This window comes from Camelus ferus, chromosome 11, assembly GCF_009834535.1.
Source record: "Camelus ferus isolate YT-003-E chromosome 11, BCGSAC_Cfer_1.0, whole genome shotgun sequence".
Classification (NCBI taxonomy): domain Eukaryota; kingdom Metazoa; phylum Chordata; class Mammalia; order Artiodactyla; family Camelidae; genus Camelus; species Camelus ferus.
This window is the reverse complement of record NC_045706.1, coordinates 10,665,315-10,679,699: the sequence shown is the minus strand read 5'-3', so window position 1 is coordinate 10,679,699 and position 14,385 is coordinate 10,665,315. Positions and strand designations below refer to the sequence as shown.

General features: G+C 38.4%; 1 protein-coding gene across 3 annotated transcripts in view; it reads left to right on the top strand.

Annotated features, from left to right (window-relative positions):
- Positions 1-841: 841 nt before the first annotated feature.
- SEC23IP (SEC23 interacting protein) overlaps positions 842-14,385 on the top strand; it is a 36,559-nt gene continuing 23,015 nt past the window's right edge. For 2 of the 3 annotated variants that reach the window (XM_032490772.1, XM_032490773.1), the window contains exons 1-5: positions 843-1,094; positions 5,387-5,919; positions 7,826-8,048; positions 8,853-9,046; positions 11,575-11,664. In XM_032490772.1, the coding sequence (XP_032346663.1) occupies positions 932-1,094; positions 5,387-5,919; positions 7,826-8,048; positions 8,853-9,046; positions 11,575-11,664 (1,203 nt within the window). In that variant the 5' untranslated portion in view covers positions 843-931. Of the gene's footprint in view, positions 1,095-5,386; positions 5,920-7,825; positions 8,049-8,852; positions 9,047-11,574; positions 11,665-14,385 lie in introns of all 3 variants that reach the window. The other variant, XM_032490774.1, reaches the window with a different exon arrangement.

Genomic DNA, 14,385 nt, shown 5'->3' with positions numbered 1-14,385 from the left:
TTTCATTTTCTTTGACAGTAAGCACACTAGTCATTGAATTAGTTAATAAACAGGTACTATATAGGTGTGAACAGCTGGGAGAGAGGGTAGTTTCATTGTTTCAAAGCTTCTTTTAGGGTTTCTTCTATCCCCCCTCTCCTACCCTCCAAGAAGTTACTTATTTTCTTTCGTAATTTTTAACTATATGAAAGATGCCAATTACATCCAAATTATCCACAGTGCATTTTGGGATTAAATCAGATTATTGTAGACAAGTATAGAAAGCTATCTAAAAAGGTCACACACCTAAATGTCAATTCTCTGGTTTCTCTCGTAAAATTTTTTCCCTTTCCTTTGGCTTAAAAATTTAAAAAGTTTTACCATTTCTATTTCTGGGCCAATGACAAGAGTTCAGTTCAGTCCAGAAAGACACGTGGGCGGGTTAAAAGTGGTTGCTGGAGTGAGTTTGGCTAGACCTTGGCTACAAATGGCCCTCACATTTCTCCCCTCTGCGCACAGCACTCTGCTACCTACGCCTGCGGGCTTCCGCTGTTTCTCCAAAATCTTATCCAGTTAAACGTTCCTGTTGGTACTTTCAGAAGCCCGGAACGCCCTGAGCAATCCGAGACTTTCAGCGTCAATTCATACTTGATTCACACAACCCGCAGCGTTTCCTCTCCTGCTCTCCAACCCCAGCCTCGGCCTCCGCTTCCAGCCGCGCCCGAGCATTGGCGGAGGCTGTCACGTGCTAGGACCCGGGAGTGAAGCCTGCGCCGCCATTTTGATTTCTGGCGGCCCCCTAGGGGAAAGGATTGGGCTGCTGACCAGCCACCCGGAGTTCCGGCCCTTGTGCGCAAGTGCGGAAGTGTGTTGGCCCCGAATGTGATCGGCTTCCGGCCAGTGGTGCCTCTCCGGCCAGCCGGAGACGTGTAACGGACGGTGGGACGCAGCCATGGCTGAGAGGAAGCCTAACGGTGGCGGCGGCGCCGCCTCCACCTCCTCTTCGGGCACTAACTTACTGTTCTCGTCCTCGGCCACGGAGCTCAGTTTCAACGTGCCCTTTATTCCGGTCACCCAAGCCGCCGCTGCCTCGACCTCCCTGCTCTTGCCCGGAGGTAGTAAAGAGAGGGGAGTCCGGTGGGGCAAGTGTGTGCAGGGAGGCGGGCGGGGGGCGTGGGGTGATGAGGGTCGGACGGGAGGCCTGTCTTCTGCCTGGATCCGACCCTCTTGGTAGCTTGCTAGGGCCATCAGTGGCCAAGTTTGAGTGGCCTGGGGACTTTGGGATCTTGGGGCCAGGGGCCAGGCTCTTCGTCGAAGGAACTCTGTTCCGATTGCTGGCCACTCCTGTATTGGCATTTCACAAATTTTTGTTTAACACCTACAGGTGTGCCAGGTGCTTTCAGGGGATGCAAATAAATTAGTGCTGCCTCTCCTAGGATACAGTAGGGTATCTCCTAGGATAGACACGTAACAGTTGCAAGAGTTAAGTACAGAATACGGTCCTCATCTTTCAAGGCAGTGCATCATTTCTCTAAGGAGCTCTTGCTTGTTCTTAGGACCCGACTCCTATGTGCACCCTAGCTCTTTGTTCATATCTTTATTACAGTCTAGGGAGATTGCATTTTAAAGATTATGTGGCATAACCTGGCTGGTGTTTAGGAGCGCAGAACTTTTTCCAGCCTTAGCCCAGCAAATAAGTTACTGTGCGACTTCAAGCATGTTACTTTACCTCTCTGTGCTTCATTTTCCATATATATATATATACAGCCTCATCGGGCTGTAATGAGAAGACAATTGATTCTTGTAAAGCACTGAATATAGGGTCTGGATATAAATGTTTGTGAAATAAACATATCTGCTTCTTTGGACCGTGGGCTTCTTGACGTTTGCAACTGTGGGCAACTTGACGTATGACTTATTTACTTTTTTATTTCTAGGATCTTGTTTAGTGTCTAACACATAGATCCTCAGTAAATGCTGAATATTTTTCCATTGAATAATTATTCTAGCTTGGAGGACTAAGGAAAGTTTCAGAAAGTGAAGAAGGACAAGCAGAAGGCAGCTATACATGAAAGTTCCCCCTCGTTAGTGTTATGTTTCTTCTTGGTGCTTTTCACCATCTGACATGTGCACATTTTTTCCCATTAGAATGTAAGCTCCCTTAGAGCAGGAACTTATATGTAGAACAGTGCTTAGTATGCTGTAGACCAGTTTTTCAGTAGAGACTTGTTGAACAGATAAAAGGATGGGAGTCAGGAATATGTATGTCTTGTTTTGAGAGTGTGTCTGAAAGGTGAGGCATTGCCATTTTGGTGGAGGACTAGCATGGCTGGAGCAGAATGTTCTGGGAGGGTGCAGGAATAAATAAAGCCGTACATGGGATTTTCATATCATCCTCTGTTTCACAAATGTTTGGCTCATGCCCATCTTCCTTGCTGAATAGTATTTTGTTTGTGTGTGTCACTATCAATTAATGCTAAACATTTTCATGTTCAAGTACAGGATAATTTGCCTTGGAGACAGGTTTCTTAGAGATAGGTTATTTAATAAGAAAATTAATAGTTTTTAGGGCTAAAATTCTGGATCAAATATTTTCCCACCTCTGAAAAAGATTTGATCATTAGAAACCTGTTTAGAGAATTTCCAAAGACAAAAGGACCTGTCACATTGGAAGCAATTGGACACACATTAGTGAAAGAGACACATAGGAAGCAGTTTTCATTCATTCAGCAAACATGGATTGGGCAGCTTCTGTTTGCCAGGCTCTGTTCCAGATGTCAGGGAGACACAGAAGAGCAGACAGCATTGCCCTTGGTGACTGCGTAGTATGTACAGACACACTGTACCCAGCTGTGTAAGTTATTGTGATGCAGGTTTTTGATGGCTTGAAAGAGGGATCGATATGCTGCTGTGAGAGCTGTGGGTGTCAGGCTGGCTGACCAGGGAGAGGACATCTCATAGGCCTTCAGGGCTTCACAGAGGAGGTGATTTGTGAGCTGGGTGTTGAAGGGTACAAAGCAGTTAGGGAGTCTGGGCAGATAGGCGTGTGTAAGAGTCTGGAGGTGTGAGAAAACCTGCAGATTTGGTGGGATTTGGTGGTAGGTGTTCACTTTTTCTCTCTCTCCTTCCTCTGCTCCTTCTCTCTTGCCCCATTCCTTGCCTTATCCCAGATCAGCGTGGCTAAAGCAAGTACAGGGGAGTGGCTCAAGCGGTCAGTGGGGACCAGATCACGAAGGGCCTCATATACCATACTGAGGAGTTTGTAGTTCCTCCTGTGGGGTGGGGGTGTGCCCTTAAACGGTTTTAAGCAAGGCATTGAAATTAGAGTTGTTTCAGAAAGACTGGAATTTTCTGAGATTACATGGGAGTAAAGCTGACTGTAGCAAGAGCTGTCAGTCTGGAGGCCATTGTGAGGCAGGAGTGGGTGGCCCTCTAGCCTAGCCACACAGAAGAACAGTGAGCAGATGTGAGAGATTTTTAGACCATCAGATTGTTGGGACTTAGTGACTCACTGTCAATGCAAAGGCCTCTTCTCTCGGTTCAGTTTTAACCCCAAGACCCATCTCCACCTGGCATATAATGGATACTGTGTATGTATTTCTTTAACGAGGATCTGAATGATTAAAGGAAGGGCATGAGAGACAGGAAGGAGTCAGAGAGGTTCTGGTTTGAGCGTCTGGATGGATGTTGGCAGACTTCTATTGCAATAGATCTGTGAAAGGAGCACACGGAGGGGGACAGTTTAGATGAAGAATTCAGTTTAGGCTTACTATGTGGCTGAACCTGTCAAAAGTATTGAGGAAGCAGTTGGAAAATAGGTTCTGGGACGCATGAATCAATCTCGATTTGAGACAGAGTTGGGAGTGTCACAGGTACACAAGTGCTCATTAAAGTAATGGGTCTTGATGCCAAGTGTGTCCACATGTAATTAGAAAGTGTCCCTGAGGTGAGGCTGCTGGCAGCTTTTAGAGATCGATACTTCGTTTGTAATTGATGCTAATCAGAAAAAAGTTTCTCGAATCAGGTTGATCCCAAGTTGTCTTAAAGGATGAAAGATACCACAGTGTTTTTTTCCATTCTTTTAGATGTTGAGATATGAACTAAGAAATATGGGTCCAAGTGAGGTTCATGTGACTGAAAGGAGAGGTAGGAGCCGGAACTGTATGAAAAAAGTAGAATGAAACAAGCAGACCTAGGGCCTTGTGCAGGAAGTGGTATTTTTAGGTACAAAGAAACAGCACAGAGGAGTATTTTGAATAGTGGAGGATCTCAGTCAAGTTAGTGTGTGTGGAATATAGTGGGAGCATCCTAAGAGCTGAAGCCAGAATCTCCACGAGCCCAGTGGCCTCCTTCAGTGGAGGTCAAGAGGGAGCTCAGAGCTTGAAAGGCCACCCTGTGACAGGTCCCAAGGGCAGGGACCATAGCGTGCCTGTGTGCTGGGAGAGAGTCCACCCCTTTGACCTGCTCCATGCCTCCAGGGGTTGGAGATAAGAGGGAATGAGACAGGAGAATGAAAAGATGAGGAAGACAGAGTTACAAGCTGAGAGCGCATAAAAGTTTACTGAGCACATTGAGGCCATATAGAAGGAAAACATTTTGATTTTATAATTTGGTAGTGGAAGAGAAGATAAACAGTTTATATTCGTAATACCTCCAGTGAAGATCAAGTTGGGCAAGGGGAAGCGAGGAGAACTTTTCTTGGTTGGAAAATGACTACTCATTCGGCATTCTCTAACCAGACTAGTTATCTGGTTGTGGTACTGTGTGGTTTTAGGGATGGTAATTAATGGTTGACCTACTTTGCCTTGGGAATACAAATACCACATGTTCATTTGTACAATGAGTGCTTTGTAGGTAAGAGCCCTGACACACCCCTTCTTGTCAACAGAGTTAATATCTGTAGTTTCTTGTCATTCCTGTAGAAACAAAGTTACATTTATTTGGGTAATGGAATAATATTTGAATTATTTCTTACCAGGAAAAAGCATTCAAAATAACATGTAAAAATAGTAGGTATACATTTTGTTTCTATTTTAAAAAGCTCCTATATACAAATATGTATACATAATTTATACCTATTTTTCAAAATAAATAATATGTAACTATTTATGTCTATTTAAAAGATATGGAAAGGTATGTACCAAAGTATTTGCAGTGTTAGCAGTGATTATGAATGAGTTATAATTTTTCCTCCTTTTGTTGTTTCTTACTCATATTTTCTAGTTTATCATTTCAAAGAAAAGTTTTCAAAGAAAAAAGAAAAACAGAGTTTTTCATTATTTTCTTTGATGCAGAAATGTAACTTTGAACAACAAAATAAGAGGTATAATTACTCGATCTGCTGTATGGAATCTTACCTACAGAGATAGCATATCTTTAAACCATGTATCCTTCTGTTCATTTTCAGAGGATTCCACAGATGTTGGTGAGGAGGACAGCTTCCTTGGTCAGACTTCAGCTCACACGTCTACCCCACAGACATTTAGTTACTTCTCTCAGGTATCAAGCAGTAGTGATCCTTTTGGGAACATTGGACAGTCACCGTTAACAACAGCAGTGACATCGGCTGGCCAGTCCGCATTCTCCAAGCCCCCAACTGCTCTCCCTTTTACAACTGGATCCCAGGATGTGTCGAATGCATTTTCACCATCCATTCCAAAGGCTCAATACGGTGCTCCACCTTCTTCGCAGATGGGAATAAATACTTACCTGCCTTCTCAACCTAGCAGTCTCCCTCCTTCAAATTTTGGGAGCCCACCCCAAGGAACACCGCAACAAGGATATAATCCGTATCGCCACACGGCTGTAAGCAGCAGGGCTAACCCTTACATTGCACCACCGCAGCTGCAGCAGTGCCAGACACCAGCCCACCCTACCCATCCTCCACCCACGGGATCCCCCGTTCAGATGTATCAGATGCCTCCAGGATCTTTGCCACCGGTATGGACTCATGTTTTAATGTCCTAATTATGAACTTTAATTTTTAATCTCTCTCTCATCTTAACCTATGTTTTTAAAAACACTGTGCTTTTAATAACCAATATGATGACAGATTATTTTCAGAGGGTGTTTTTTATAAGCTACATACTTTGAAATAAACGATCTTGTAAAGGTAGCTCATTGATTGGTTTATATTTTAGTTTGTAGTATCTATTTATGGAAGTAGTAATTGATTTTAATGAGTTAACCACATGCCAGTATTTTCTAGAGTTTAGTGTAAGATACCAATAACAAATGCCATCTAGGGACGTGTGAGAGTCAACGCAATTATAGCAGACTACCAGCTTCTCATTTTTTAATTATACTATTTAATCAAAACAATTACTGGGACTAAAATTGATTACTCCAATAATTTCCTTTATTTATATTTATGAAGTGTGGGTCTAGACAGACAAACTGTCTCAGGGGAGTGATGGAATCACTTTTGCATTGGGTAGATTTTATGAAATTCCCTTATGATTTTTCCCCACTAATTATTCAGCTGACTTCCAAAGGGAAATGAACTGAATCAAAAAAAGGGGAAGGATTGAAAGGAAGAATTAAGAACCCAACTCAGTGTGGCAGAGATAGTAGTATTGTAGTCAGAACGTAACCTGACTTCCCTCTTAGGGATAGAGACCGGGCTCCATTTATCATGTAATCTAAATCATACCAATACACAACCTCTTGGTAATGTTGGATTTCAGTGTATTGGAAAGTAGATTTGTGGTATGTAATATGAGTTAGTATACTTTGCTGGTGAGATTTTGAAAAGATTTCTGATTAAGAATTTTAAAAATGATAATTTAAAATTTAAAGAAAAATTACAAAAATAAAAATAGGACAAAGAACGCCGCAATACCCTAACCCAGATCTACCTGTCGTGAACATTTTGCCCTATTTGTTCTGTCATTTGTGAACACGCACAGTGACACATTCAGGCATTCTCTTTCCTTCTCCCTCCCTTCCTTCCTTTCTTACTCTGTACATGTGCAGTTTTGGGGGAAAACATTTGAGAGTCAGTTAAATACATTGTGATTCTTTACTCCTAAATACTGTAGTATGTATTTCCCAAGACTAAGGATATTCTTTTCCATAACCACAATACAGTTATCAACCTCAGTACACTTAACCTTGATAGAATGTTCTGAAATGATTTTTTGATGTATTCTGATTTAAAACTATTTTCATTAAAAAAAGTATTTTCAATGCAGAAAATTTGAAAAATGCAGAATAGCCAAATGAATAAAAATTGCTGCTAGAAAACTGTTTTTATTTTGTTTTATGTCTTTCTTATCTTTTTTTCTAGACAGGTAGTTTTTTTCCAGACAAACATGTTTTTTGTGAACATATTTTAGATGTTATAAATATTTTTTTCTTAAACATTCTTAGTGGTTCTAGAGAATTCCAGCATTTGAATAAAATATGATTGATTTAATCAGGTTTCTGTTAGACATTTAGATTGTATCCAGTGATTGCCTATTATAAGTAACCTTTTGGTATACATGCTTATGGGTGAATTTTTACAATTACATCTTTAGGATGAATTCTTACAAATGGAATGGCTAGGTCAAGGAATATGCACATTTTAAAGATTAAATAAATCATAGGAGGCATATTGTTAGATTGATTTTTATAAAGGTATTAATTTACTTTGTCATCAGTGTGAGAAAGTCCTGTTCACTTTGCAACTGATTTTGGGTTTTGCTAGATTTTAAAAAATTTTTAATCGCTTTGGAGCCTAGTTATTAATTGTTTGTGTAGAGAAATAATTAGGATAATTATTACTAATGTTAGTTTGGGTCTGAAGCATATACAAAATTGTTCCTTTGGACAGACCTGATGGTCCTAACTTTTGTCCCTCCAGGTTCCTCCTCCAGTGCAACCAGGGTTGTCCCCACCAATCCAGCAGCAGGCACCTGCTAAACCTGTGGGTCCCCCTGTGCAAGCGCCGCCACCTTTTCTACTTCAGAACCAATATGAACCTGTCCAGCCCCACTGGTTTTACTGCAAGGAGGTAGAAAACAAACAACTATGGATGCCTTTCAGTGTGTTTGACTCTTTGAATCTTGAAGAAATCTATAATTCAGGTAAGCATGGATCCTGCATCATTTGTATCTGATTTTAGGAAGAGAGGAATGAAGAGCCCATTTATCCATGGCCTGCTTTTTATGAATGTCAGATTCTTTGGTCCTTGTAGAGTCCACCAGCCCCTGTACCTTAAGATGATATTAGTATACATTCTGAGTTATTTGAGCAAGATATTTGAAGAAATGTTTTAGTAGTTTTCTTTTTTGTTTAAAGGTGTTTTAAGTCCAAGAAATAGAGTAGTTCATATAACCCAGGTGTCAGTTTTCTTATTTCCCTTCCTTGTTTGTAGCTATAGGGCATTCATAAATTTTTTTTTATGGCACTCTTGTTCTTGAAGATGCTGTAAAAAAAGTGTTCTGTGGTTAGATGAGTTTTTCGAAGAGCTGTAACTACATCTATCTCTTGAGATAGTGCAGGACTGTGTTAAGACGCTGAGAAGTCTTGCAGTGTAGAAATAAGTTTCTTTCTTTATCCTGATGATATTTCATCTTGGGACTTAAATATCACTTATTCTTTAAAAGCTTGCTTCATGGAGCATTGCTGCTTTGACTTGATAAAGAAGAAATCTACCAGTTATTTGAATTATTTCATGATCATGTATTTATATTTTGCCCTGGTTATTTCTTCCCCACTTAAAAGAGTCATCATTTTGAGGGGCACAAATTAATCTTACATTTCTATTTTTGAACAAAAATGAGCTTAGTTCTTTGTCTTTAAGGGTAGATGAGTCACTATATTCATTATTTATTACTTTTAAATATACCTGGTAACTGTTGAGTTAAACTGTGGACTTTGTGCTCCAGTCCAGCCAGACCCAGAGAGTGTGGTGCTAGGCACGGATGGAGGGCGCTATGATGTTTACCTCTATGACCGAATGAGGAAAGCTGTGTACTGGGAGGAGGAGCCAGCTGAAGTGAGACGCTGTACTTGGTTTTACAAAGGGGACACAGATAGCAGATTTATTCCCTATACAGAGGACTTCAGTGAAAAACTAGAGGTAAGTGGGCTTTATTCCTTTATGCTTTTCTTTAAGACACATAGATTCTGTATACATTGGCACCTCATGTAACACCGCTCACAGTGGGCAGACTTTATGTAAAAGGGAGCCTATCTTGATCCTGTTCACAAAGAAGATTGCTTTCTAGGTGGTGCCATCATTCACGAGGTGCTACTCATGGCCTCGAGGTCTAAAGACAGAATGTTATTCAGGGGCACATCACAAATCTAATCTAATAGGGTACTTGTATCAAACCTTCAGAAGAACTTAGGCTGCTGGAATCTGCTGTTGACAACACATGTCAAGCATATGGATGCTTTTCAAATTATTATTTAGTAAAAGGCTTTGTTTATGAAAATAAATATAATAGGAACAAATGTTGTGACTTTTTAGCCACCTTAAAACTGATGGTTAATGTTGTTTTACATAATTGTGTTAATTTCTTGTTACAGTTCTACTTAGTTATTGAGTATTAAGTATTTGAGATAAGTTAAATGAATTCATCTGTATACATGGGAAATGAAGAATGAAACGGTTTAGTTACTATTTTTTAATGTGTTAGTTACTAAAACTTATATAACCAACAGTAACATTAAACATTAAAACAGTACTAATATTGATGTTAAAAGGAGCCTCTAAAATGTTAATCTTACCTAGATTCATATTTTGAAAGCTTCAAGCAAGGACGGGGCCTTATGTTCTGTTTAGGAGCTGACAGTCAAGTCTAACAACTATTAATTACTAAATTTTTTTGTCCTTGAAGAACATAATAATAATAGAAATAAGAGAAAAAAATCACAATCTTATCATCCTTTCAAGTCAAATTTTACATTAAAAAATATTTTCTTACATTTAAAAATATTTATCTATTCATATATATTTTTTCCTAACAGTTAAAATAGTACATATATTTTGTGGAGTAATTTGCTTTTTCAAAAGAAAATTTGTAAATGCAATTCTTAGGCGTTGTCAATTGTGCCTGCCCCAGGAATATTAATCTCTATAGTAGTGACTATGAAATACTATTCTATAACCAAATCAGTATGAAAAGGTGAGTATTGGCCTAAAGTAAGACAATGTTAGTTGGGGTTAAGTAAATTGGGAAAAAAGCTTGTTGAGAACAGAGGCTTCAAATTTTTTTTAACTTCAACCAATAGTAAGGTAGATTTTACATTGAGATTTAGTACACGCATTTTGTATACACACACACACACATATTTGTGTGTATTTATTTATCAGAAACAGTAGTGTTTGATAAACTGGCTCTCCAGGGAAAAAAGCTCCTGATTTAGTGTTTGCTGATTTCCATGGTGTAAATACTCCCACCGTGGCCAATTTTAAGCTACCAACATGATGTAACTGGACACAGTTGGGAAGAGGTGTGTGTGATTAGCTCTAACACACCACTAAAAACAAAGATCCATGGAACATTCATATCTAGAATGAATCTAGATATCATTCATTTAGATACTTTATATTTCCTTTAAAACATTGATTTTACAGTTTATTACTGGTCATGACCCACAGTTTGACCTTTTTCCTCACTGCTTTTTAAAAGTTTTCAAGTTAAGCTTGATACAATTTTTACTTGATTGGGATCAGCAGATGTTTTTGTGAAGGGCTGGGGAGTAAATATTTAAGGCTCTATCAGCCATGTTGTCCCTGAAAGCAGGCACAGAAAACAGAATAGTGTCTCTGGAGGAAGAGTAGGAGAATGGGTGCACAGTCAAGTCTTTGGAGTCAGAAAGTCGTGGGTGGGAGTGAGTGACACTTCTGCTTTTGCTCCCTACCACTGTGATCACTGTGCGGTCTTGTGCAACTGTGAGTTAAAAATGCCTGCCAGCAGTTGAATTGTGTCCCTCCAAAAAAGATAGGTTGAAGTCCTAACCGCTAGTACCTTAGAATGTGACTTTATTTTGGAAATAGGGTCATTGCATATGTAATTAATTAAGATGAGATCCTACGGGAGTCATGTGGGTCGCTGATTCAATATGAGCGGTGTCCTTATAAGAAGACAGCAGTGGTAAGACAGATACAGAAGGAGAAGGCCATGTGAAAGTAGAGGATTGGAGTGATGGGTCTGTAAGCCAAGGAACAGTGAAGATTGCCAAGAGACCACCAGGAGCTAGTGAGGAGAGGAAGGAGTTCCCTGTAGGTTTCAGAGGGAATGTGGCCCTGTTGACACCTTGATTTCAGACTTCTGGCCTCCAGAACTGTAAGGCAATACGTTTCTGTTATTATAAGCCACTCGGTTTGTGATACTTTGTTATGGCAGCCCTAAGAAATTCATAGACTGTCTAAACCTTGGTTTTTACCTCTATGTAATAGGGATAATATTATTTAGAAACGATTGCAAGTAGTTAAGTGAGGTTCTGTATGTAAAGTGATGGTAAGTATGGTAACCAGTTAGTGCATGAGAGCTGCTATTACTGTTATTTTTAATTACCATCATGATTATAATTTTCTTCCACTTTCTCTTAATGTGATATAGATTTGTCATACTGGATTATATGTTGTTTCCGTTGTAGGCTGAATATAAAAAAGCTGTAACCACAAATCAGTGGCACCGCAGATTAGAGTTTCCAAGTGGAGAAACAATTGTTATGCACAATCCAAAGGTATTGCTTAAGATATTAAAATGTTTAGGTATTTAAAAATAATTACTTTGCTGAATATGTTTGATAAATGTTCATTTTTATTCTGTAGTAGGGATATATTTATAACAAGTGCATTGCTTTTAAGTTTACTGTAGTTCACATTGTTGATAGAAACAAAAATGAAAAATGAAATGTAAATTTAAATTTCTTTCATGAAGTTTCTGTTTATGGTAACATAGTAGCTGAAGCTAAGTATACATCATTGAAGTTAAGCTTGATATAAGTTTTACTTGGTTGGGATCAGCAGACTTTTTTTGTGAAGGGCTGGAGAGTAAATATTTAAGGCTTTATCAGCCATGTAGTCTCTGAAGGCAGCGACAGCAATATATAAACCAATAGGCATGGCTATTTTCAATAAAATTTTATTTATAAAAACAAGTGGTGGGCCAGATTTGACCTGCAGGCCATAGTTTGCCTACCGTGCCCTTGATGATGGTTTATTTAAACCTTTAAAGTAAAAAATGTTCTTCCTCAGTTTATTTGTATTGTCTTCAAGAAGCTTTCCTTTTTTTTTCTTTTTCTTTTTTTAAGATATTGGGTGTGGTGTTCAGATTCTTCCATTTACCATCCTTAATCTCTCTGAGCTCCAGTTTATCACCTATAATAAGATTTATCTCCCAGGGTCATATTTTAGATGTAGTGAGATAATTTATGCCAAATCATCTAGCATAGTGCTTGGCATACAGTAGTTTCTCAGAACATACGTTATTTATTACAAAAACATATAAAAGAAAAGCAAAGATAACCTATATTTTAACCACTGCTGTAGTCCTTTCTGATATTAAAGTAAGTTAAAATAAAAACATATTCATATGCCATCAAAATTTAAACAGTATAGAAAGGTATCAAATGAAAAATAAAGCCTCCTACCCCTGCATTTTCCTAGTTTTGCCTCTTAATGGCAACCACTCTTATCCTTTTGTTTTTTTTTTAACTTTTGTTTTTTACATAAACACAAAAAGAGTTGCATACCATCTTGCATGCATTCACTTTTTGAGGGGGAAGTTTGATGTTAAACTTTTATTTTTTTTTTATTGAAGTGTAGTTTAGTTGATATACAATATTATGTTAGTTTAAGGTGTACAACATTGCAATTCAATACTTTTACAGATTACGCTCCATTAAAAGTTATTACAAAATAATGGCTAGAATTCCCTGTGCTATACAATATATCCTTGTTGCTTATCTATTTTATGCAGAGTAGTTTGTATCTCTTAATCCCATGCTCCTGTCTTGCCCTCTCCACTCCTCTCTCTCCACTGGTAACCACTAGGTTTTTTGTTTTGTTTTGTTTTTGTTTTTTTTTAATCTGTGAATCTTTTTCTGTTTTGCTGTATACCCTCATTTGTTTTGTTTTTTAGATTGCACAAATAGTGGTAACATACAGTGTTTGTCTTTCTTTGACATACTTTACTATGCCTAGTATTCCCTAGGTCCGTGTTGCTGCAGGTGGCAGAATTTTATTCTTTTTTATGGCTGAGTAATATTCCCCCCCATATATGTGTGTGTGTGTGTGTGTGTGTGTGTGTGTGTGTGTGTGTGTGTGTACAGGTACCACATCTTCTTTATCCATTCGTCTATTGACGGGCACTTGGATTGCTTCCATATCTTGGCTATTGTAAATAGTGTTGCTGTGAACATTAGGGTGCATGGTTTTTCATCTCCTTGGTTAAGTTTGTTCCTAGATATTTTATTCTGTTCAATGTCATTTTAAACAGGATTTTTTTTTTTTTTTTTTGCTTATTAAGCAGGACTTTATTTTTTAAAATATATTTTTATTGAAGTACAGTCAGTTTACAATGTGTCACTTTCTGGTGTATAGCACAATACTTCAGTCACATAGGAACATACATACATTCGTTCTCATATTCTTCACCATAGGTTAGTACAAGATACTGAATGTTGTTTCCTGTGCTTTACAGTATAAGCTTGGTTGTTTTTCTATTTTATATATATTAATATCTACAAATCTCAAACGCCCAATTTATCCCTTCCCACTTCCTCCCCACCCCTGGTAACCATAAGTTTGTTTTCTATGTCTGAATCTGTTTCTGTTTTGTAAATAAGTTCATTTGTCTTTATTTTTTTTTAGATTCCACATATAAGTGATAACATGTGGTATTTTTCTTTCTCTTTGTGATTTACTTCACTTAGAATGACATTCTCGGTTCATCCATGTTGCTGCAAATAGCATTATTTTATTTTTTATGGCTGAGTAGTATTCCATTGTATAAATACACCACAACTTCTTTATCTGTCGATGTACATTTAGGTTGTTTTCGTGTCTTGGCTATTGTAAATAGCACTGCTGTGAACATTGGGTGCATGTGTCTTTTTGAATTAAGGTTCCCTCTGGATATATGCCCAGGAATGGGATTGCTGGATCATAGGATTTTTTTTCTTTTTGTCTTTCTCTTTCTGATCATTATTACTGTATAGAAGAGCAACAGATTTCTGTATATTAGTCTTGTATCCTGCAACTTTACTAAATTCATTCATCAGTTCTAATAGTTTTTTGGTGGAGACTTTAGGGTTTTCTATGTATAGTGTCATGTCATTGCAAATAGTGACAGTTTTACTTTTTCCCTTCCAATTTGGATACCTTTTATTTCTTTTTCTTGTCTGATTACTGCAGCTAGGATTTCCAACTCTGTGTTAAAAAGAGGTGTCATGAGTGGGCAT